The sequence below is a fragment of the Podarcis melisellensis genome (genome assembly GCF_964234715.1).
Source record: "Podarcis melisellensis genome assembly, chromosome: 2".
Taxonomy (NCBI): domain Eukaryota; kingdom Metazoa; phylum Chordata; class Lepidosauria; order Squamata; family Lacertidae; genus Podarcis; species Podarcis melisellensis.
The window spans coordinates 110,619,111-110,627,769 of NC_138529.1; the positions used below are offsets into that span (position 1 = coordinate 110,619,111).

General features: G+C 45.8%; 1 protein-coding gene across 1 annotated transcript; it reads right to left on the minus strand.

Moving 5' to 3' along the window:
* Window positions 1-107: 107 nt before the first annotated feature.
* LOC309361122 (natural cytotoxicity triggering receptor 3-like) lies at window positions 108-6,638 on the minus strand (the record flags this gene model as incomplete). Its single annotated transcript, XM_081896076.1, has 5 exons — window positions 108-228; window positions 2,305-2,348; window positions 2,903-3,025; window positions 4,976-5,326; window positions 6,599-6,638. The coding sequence occupies 5 exons, from the start codon at window positions 6,636-6,638 to the stop codon at window positions 115-117; spliced, it is 672 nt and encodes a 223-aa protein (XP_081752202.1). The 3' UTR covers window positions 108-114.
* Window positions 6,639-8,659: the final 2,021 nt, after the last annotated feature.

An 8,659-nucleotide genomic window follows, 5' to 3' on the forward strand; every position in this document is an offset into this window, starting at 1 on the left:
TTAAATTCTCCCCCCCCCCTTTTTTGTATTTTTTCTTTTATTCTTTTTCTCTTTTTTTCTTTCCTCTGTAACTTTCAAAAATGCAATAAAAATGTTTTTTTTTATAAAAAAAGACTATACACGTATGGAAGCATATGTGACCTTTTCGCTTTGACGTTTGGATTTCCCCGCCTTCTTCACGACGACCTCTGAATAATTCAGATCTGCCATTGACTCTGCCTTCTTGTCCTATGGAAAGAGTTTAAAGAATCAGTGTCGTCATTTGTGAGCTTGCCCAGATGTTTCCTGAATACTGGTACAGCCACAACACCAGCCATTAGGCCTCTAGCTCCTTCGGATCAGCCTTACTACAATCACTGCAACTACAGTCAAACCTTGGTTGTCGAACGTAATCCGTTCCAGGAGATTGTTCGACTTCCGAAACGTTCGACAACCGAGGATCAAAGGGCGGTCAAAGTCAATGGAGAAAAAAGAAGAAGAAAAACCCTAGAAGCCATTCAGTTTCTGAAAATCGTTTGAAAACCAGAGCAGCTTTTTCTGGGTTTTTGGCATTTGGGAGCCAAAACGTTCCAAAGGGAGGAATTTGGCAGCTGAGGTTTCACTGTACAGTGGTACCTCGGGTTAAGTACTTAATTCGTTCCGGAGGTCCATACTTAACCTGAAACTGTTCTTAACCTGAAGCACCACTTTAGCTAATGGAGCCTGCTGCTGTTGCCGCGCCGCTGGAGCACGATTTCTGTACCCATTCTGAAGCAAAGTTCTTAACCTGAAGCACTATTTCTGGGTTAGCGGAGTCTGTAACCTGAAGCGTATGTAACCTGAATAGTATGTAACCCGAGGTACCACTGTATTGTTTTTTCCAGGGATGTGGGAGCAATAATGCACCCGTCCAGGGGTGGCAGAGAAATTTGGTTCTCATTTCATTGCCAACATACCTAATTCCCACTTCCTAAAACAATATGCAAAACCAAAAGATAGCCGTCCTTCTAAATTTGTTTTTCTCTGAATTTTGCAGTGCAGGTCTCCAGCCCAAAGATAGCCTGGATAGATCAGTTGGTTAGGTACTGTTAAAGCCAAGGTTGCAGGCCTGAACCCTGTATGAGGGTTGGTCTAGATGGTCCTATGGGGTCCCTTCCAACTCTAATATTCTATGCCAAGTGCCTTAGGGGAAGTGGCGTACAAAAATGCACTACACTGGGGGAGACCACTTGCAAAAAAAATGAATATACAGTGGTAAGGTAAAGGTAAAGGGACTCCTGACCATTAGGTCCCATCGCGGACGACTCTGGGGTTGCAGCGCTCATCTCGCTTTTTTGGCCGAGGGAGCCGGCGTACAGCTTCCAGGTCTTGTGGCCAGCATGACTAAGCCGCTTCTGGGGAACCAGAGCAGAGCACGGAAACGCCGTTTACCTTCCCGCCGGAGCGGTACCTATTTATCTACCTGCACTTTGACGTGCTTTAGAACTGCTAGGTTGGCAGGAGCAGGGACCGAGCAACGGGAGTTCACCCCGTCGTGGGGATTTGAACTGCCAACCTTCTGATGGGCAAGTCCTAGGCTCTGTGGTTTAACCCACAGCGCCACCCATGTCCCTTACAGTGGTACCTCAGGTTAAGTACTTAATTCATTCCGGAGGTCTGTTCTTAACCCAAAACTGTTCTTAACCTGAGGTACCACTTTAGCTAATGGGGCCTCCCACTGCCGCCACACCGCTGGCACACGATTTCTGTTCTCATCCTGAGGTAAATTTCTTAACCCGAGGTACTATTTCTGGGTTAGTGGAGTCTGTAACCTGAAGTGTCTGTAACCCGAGGTACCACTGTAGTTGCTCAAGGGAGCCGTAGACTTAAAAAGGTTGAAAACCTCTGGGCTAGAGACTACATCAGTTCTGCCTCACCTCTCCAAACTCCTCCCAGTTTCCAAACTTGCCCATCTATGCTAGCTAACAGTGTTTCAAGTAGAAGCCAGTCTGCAGATCATAGGTGTCAACTTTCAGATTTGAAAATAAGGGATCAGCAGCCTCACCTGTCCCGGGGGCAGTCTACGGGATATCCAACAATTTGGGATAGCAGCGGGAAGCAGCGGGAAACGGCGCTGGAATAAGGGAATTTCCCGCAAAAAAAAGGGAAGGTTGACAGCTATGCTGCAGATATCGGGTATCAGACCTGAGACCTTTGCCATGCCATGAAGTATCTGCAACTGAGCCACAGCCCTTCTGCATCACCTCCCAACCATATCCAGCTTGGAGCCAGGTTTCTGAGCGCTACCCTTGCAAGCCTGACTCTGTTTTTAAGCTCAGGGCTTACCTGACTCAGGCGTTTCGTCCTGGATCCTCTTGCTTGGCGGCGACCTGCAAATTCAGTTTAGTAAAATGTAGCGAGCGAGATGCAATCCGAACAAATTTTCCTCTAAATATAACCCATAGGAGGCCTATCCTTGGTTCCCATCTCTTTCCTAGCTGGTGCCCTCCAGGTGTTTTGGACGTCAACATAATATCATTTCCTTAATAACAATTTATTTAACTAAAACAACAACATTATAGCATATGTATCCATGTTTGTTAACTTGATGTGGTTAAATTTTTTTATTATTAAAAAAAACTTAGAGTTTTAGCACACATGAAAAACTTAAAACAAATCCTTATTTCCTGATGAATAGCCTTTGGACTACAATGTAACTTAAATAGAAAACTATTTTTAGAAAGATTTTTCCTCCAAAAGCATTTTATTTTAAAAATCCATTTTGAATCAAAAAAATCTGATTTAAATTTAAAAAATCCGATTTAAATTTTTAAAAATCAATTTAAAAAAAATCATTGATTTTTATCCACCCTGCCTTCAACCCCCAGGTCTGTCAAATGCTCATGTCTCTGGTTTAGAGACAAGCTCCAGTCACCAGGCTCACCTTGTCTGTTCCTACAGTAGAGCACTATCAGAGGAGAAACTACAAAAACCGCCAGGGCTGAGCTGAGGCCTGCCCAAAGCGCTATGGAATGTGTGCTATTTTCATCAGGTTTCTTAGGATCTCCTAGGAGAGAGAATAAATGGGGTATTATATCATCAAACGTCAGAATCAAGGTAACAAAATGTTATAAGGCACACTCACCCACATAGGTACACAGTGCCGTAATACAGGAAGACATTGTGAGAAAATTTCAGATTAAATTCAACAGATCCTGCTGGATTGTTGTTGCAGTTTCTTTTCTTTCCTTCTTTTTAACTTTAGATTTTCCTCCATGCCTTTTTATAAACTAGCACAGAAAATCTCTTGCCTCATTGCCGCCAACAAGAAAACACAGTCTTGTCCTTTGGCTTTGCATGGGGTTTTTCCCTCTCAGACAGAACAACCAACTGTCTATTTCTCATGTAGCACATGTTATCACGCCCTGAGAATGGCCTTTCCCCTTAGCAATTAGAATATTTGGGAACATTCAGTGACATCACTGCTGCCCATCCAATCTAGCGAAGAACCTCAAAGCAACAACCGGTCCTTAGAAACTGAAACTTACCCAGAATGCGGCAGCCAGACTAGTGACTGGGAGCGGCCGCCGAGACCACATAACACCGGTCTTGAAAGACCTACATTGGCTCCCAGTACATTTCCGAGCACAATTCAAAGTGTTGATACTGACCTTTAAAGCCCTAAACGGCCTCTGCCCAGTATACCTGAAGGAGCATCTCCACCCCCATTGTTCTGCCCGGACACTGAGGTCCAGCGCCGAGGGCCTTCTGGTTGTTCCCTCACTGCGAGAAGTGAAGTTACAGGGAACCAGGTAGAGGGCCTTCTCGGTAGTGGCGCCCGCCCTGTGGAATGCCCTCCCACCAGATGTCAAAGAGAACAACAACTACCTGACTTTGAGAAGACATCTTGGCCCAAGTATACTGGGCCAAGGCCATTTAGGGCTTTAAGGGTCAGCACCAACACCTTGAATTGTGCTCGGAAACGTACTGGGAGCCAGCGGAGGTCTTTCAAGACCTGTATTATATGGTCTCGGCAGCCGCTCCCAGTCACCAGTCTAGCTGCTGCATTCTGGATTAGTTGTAGTTTCCGGATCACCTTCAAAGGTAGCCCCACATAGAGTGCATTGCAGTAGTCCAAGCGGGAGATAACCAGAGCATGCACCACATTTGGAGATGGCTCTCATTTCTCCTCCTAGTCTCCTCTTACACAGGCTAAGCATACACGTTCCTCAAATATATCAATTCCTCACCCCCAACTTACTGACCACACCAAAAATCCAGAAGCACTACATCCCAGCACTTTCTACACAAGCGGCTTCCAGTGACAGGGAAGGCCTGTAGCTGAGTAATAGAGCAGCTGGATCTTTCCTGAAACCCTGGAGAGCTGTGCTAGTCACTGCAGATTACAATACAGTGGTACCTCAGGTTAAGTACTTAATTCGTTCCAGAGGTCCGTTCTTAACCTGAAACTGTTCTTAACCTGAAGCACCACGTTAGCTAGTGGGGCCTCTTGCTGCTGCCGCGCTGCCGGAGCCTGATTTCTGTTCTTATCCTGAAGCAAATTTCTTAGCCTGAGGCACTATTTCTGGGTTAGCGGAGTCTGTAACCTGAAGCGTCTGTAACCCGAGGTACCACTGTAAACTGATAATGAGCTAGATGGACAATCTCAGTAGAAGGCAACTTCCTATGATAAAACCAGCAACATCTGAGTCTAGCCCACTGGTTTCCTAATGAACCCATCCCAGTTCCTTCCTTCCTTCTGACCAACTACAGTGGTACCTTGGGTTAAGAACTGAATTCGTTCTGGAGGTCCGTTCTTAACCTGAAACTGTTCTTAACCTGAGGTACCACTTTAGCTAATGGGGCCTCCCACTGCCGTCGCACGGTTTTTGTTCTCATCCTGAGGTAAAGTTCTTAACCCAATGTACTATTTCTGGGCTAGCGGAGTCTGTAACCTGAAGCGTCTGTAACCTGAGGTACCTCTGTACATTCCTTCCACAGAGCCCAACCTCTTTACCTTTTGCAGCTTTAAGCACATGAAGCTCAGTCCCATTCCCCGACGTCTCCTGGAATCCAGGGATCTTCACCACGCATCGATACACCCCCGAGTCGTAATGTCTCAGATCCCATATCTGTATGTCAGCTCTTTTCTCCAAGAGGAAGGCCTGCTCCGAGGTGGGACTCACCCTTCCCATGAATTCCCGGGTGGTCTTTCTGACCTCCACCCCTGGCTCCTTCACCCACCGGAAGCTCCCAACCTTGGGCTCTGAGGTGGAGTTGTAGGAACAGTGCAAGGTGACGGAACCGCCTTCCGTGCCTTCTGCTGAGCTGGGCTGGGAGACCATGAGGGGTTCTTGAGCCTGGGAAGCTAGGAGAGTGGAAATGGGATGGGGGTGAGAGAGAAGGAAAGGCAGGAGTCCCAGTTGTTCACGGTCTTGACCAGTTCGCCCAGCCTAATCTCCCAGCATAGCTAAACTGTACAGTCTTAATGATCCCTGAATGAGGCACCATTGTTCACACACAACTTATTTCCAACACGGTCAAGAGGAGGAAATAAAACTCATGTGGCTATAAATCCAGTTGCATTAGACCACAGCAGGAATGAGGGATAAATTCAATTCAACTCCTCCTCTGCGTTCCGGAGGTGCATCCCCCTCAGTTCTTGGAAACCATATTTGGTGCTCTCAGAGTTAAAGCTACTGCTCATTTGTCCAGCATGGTCCAGCAGATTCTGCACCTGCAGAAACAGCTATACAGTTGCACTTGTTTGTGTAGGGACACACAATAGTCACAATTCATTGCAATATCAATTACAGTAGTACCTCAGGTTAAGTACTTAATTCGTTCCGGAGGTCCATACTTAACCTGAAACTGTTCTTAACCTGAAGCACCACTTTTGTTAATGGGGCCTCCTGCTGCCGCCGGAGCACGATTTCTGTTCTCATCCTGAAGCAAAGTTCTTAACCTGAAGCACTATTTCTGAGTTAGCGGAGTCTGTAACCTGAAGCCTCTTTAACCTGAAGCGTATCTAACCCGAGGTACCACTGTAATGTAATGTTTCAAATATTTTGTGTATCATTGAAGTCTGGTGAACCGTTGAAGCCTGGTGGTTAAATCTGACAAAGTATTACCTGTGGAAGTTCGTACCACAATAAATTTACGGGTCTTTAAACTGCCACAGGACACAACTTCACAAGCCTTGCTACAAGTGTTTAACGCGGCTAAACCAAAAAAGTCTGGTGTGGATTTGAAATATGTTATTAGAATCATGTAAGTGATAATCTGAAGGCAGCCCTGTTCAGGGAAGTTTTTAATGTCTGATGTTTTCTTGTATTTTTAATATTTTGTTGGGAGCTGCCTAGAGTGGCTGGGGAAACCCAGCCAGATGGGCGAGGTATAAATAATAATAATAATAATAATAATTATTATTATTATTATTATTATTATTATTATTATTATTATTAATTGTAGTTGCGTTTTTACAAGAACTGCCCTCTTCTATACGGCTATTAACAGAACAAGAGCTCTGTCCTCCCTCTCTCTTGGGCACCCTAACACCGGGGGAGCCTTGGAGCAGTCAGCAGAGACCAGGAAAATGCACATGTCCAAGAAAATGGAACATGAAATAGTCACTCCTTACCTGCCCATAGGATGAAGCAGAAGAACTCCAGAGGCATCATCGACACGAAGCAGTTAGGAATCGGTTTGAACAGCAACAAGGGCCAGCACAAAACCGAGTGCGCATAGTGTACACGCTTCCACCAGTAGCTTCCGGAGAAGGCGAGCGCATGGTGGAAAATGTGGTCTGGTGGCCGGAAAGAGGTGCTGCCCGTCCACAGGAAAACACAGCTCACATTTTCTATTCCGGGAGCCACTGCAGCAGGCGATCAATCCATCCCCCAAACCTTTCCAGCCCATCCATTGTCCCCCAAAGCTTTCCAGCTTTTTCTGTAGCTTGCAACCATAGCTCAGTGAACATGTTCTGTATGTACAACGTCCCACATCTGATCCCTGGCCTCTCCAGTTAAATTAGAGGCGGGGAACATGTTCCCCTCCAGAAGTTGTTGTTGTATAACTGTAATCCTCCCTGAACACTGAGCCATGCTCTCTGAGCCAAGGCTCTCCTGGAGAGCTGGGGCTGATTGGAACTGACACTCAAACAAGATCTGGAAAAGCCACGGGTTCACTAGCTCTTGAGTTAAAATGTCTCTAATAGTAGGGATGCGGGTGGCGCTGTGGTCTAAACCACAGAGCCTAGGGCTTGCCAATCAGAAAGTTGACGGCTCTAATCCCCACAACGGGGTGAGCTCCCGTTGCTCGGTCCCTGCTCCTGCTAACCTAGCAGTTCAAAAGCACGTCAAAGTACAAGTAGATAAATAGGTACCATTCCAGCGGGAAGGTAAACGGCGTTTCCATGTGCTGCTCTGGTTCGCCAGAAGTGGCTTAGTCATGCTGGCCACATGACCCGGAAGCTGTATGCCGGCTCCCTTGGCCAGTAAAGTGAGATGAGCGCCACAACCCCAGAGTCGGCCATGACTGGACCTAATAGTCAGGGGTCCCTTTACCTTAATAGTAGGGGGTGGGCAAATAAGTCCGTTTCGAGTTTCTCTCCGTTGATCCTTTCTCCAGTCTTCAATTCGGTTTTCCGCATCTCTACATCGGCTTGCATTTCGAAACCCTCATGTTTGAAGCCCTCGTGAAAAGTTGGCCTTTAAATGCAAAGTGAATTGAAATTTTCTTCTCCAGCCCTGGGAAAGGTGCTCTGCCCAAGACTTTCGGGTACGATTTGCAAGTCAGATTACAGTCACTGAGCTATAACGTTAGAGTGTCCCACCAGAACCAGGGAGACTTTGGCTCAAATCTCCAGTCAGCTGTGGGTGGGGTTTCGTGGAGCTTGTCAACATATTTCAGTCGCCTTCACAGCGTTGTGTTGATAATAAAAAGAGAGCAATGTTTGTATCAACAATTTGAATATTTTGTTTTATACTTTTATAAACCTCTTAGAGGTTTTTAATAATCAAGAGTAGTGCTTTTTTCTTTTAAAAAAATGTTTAGGGGTACTCTCATTTTCCTACTCATATTGAAATACTGCCCCTCAACGAGGCCAAACTTACATTCACAAAATGTTTAGGGGTATGTGAACCCCTGCGTACCCCCAGGAAAAAAGCACTGATCAAGAGACGTAAAAATCTTAAAGAAAAATAATTGAATGAATTAAATTAACCATGCTGATATTTTTTTTTATCCTGAGTCCTCCACACATGTCCTTGCCAGTATTTTGGGACAATCAGCAACCATCATCTTCATTTTTTTCCTGTGACCTTATGAGTCCGCTAAGCACAGTTTCAGGTGTTATTCAAGTACAGTACAATTCTCTCAGGAACTCCTCTGTGGCAAACTGACTCAAATCCCTCTATAAACAGGCACAGATTTCCTCCCCCTTCTTCTTTTTGCAATTTTCCTTGGGGAGGGAACAGTTTGCTGGCATTGCGCAAGCTCCCAACTGGGGAAAAATCACCTCATCTCTTCAGATTCTCTCTGCTCCACAGCTGTAGCTCTGGAACTTCAGAAAGTCCAGCCCTCCTTAGAAGAGGTTGGATTTGTGAGCAAGTACCGATGCGTTTCCTCAGCATCGTTCTTCCAGGGTCTTGTTCTTTGCCAGAGATGCTGGTTTTGTAATAACATACAGCACACTGCATCC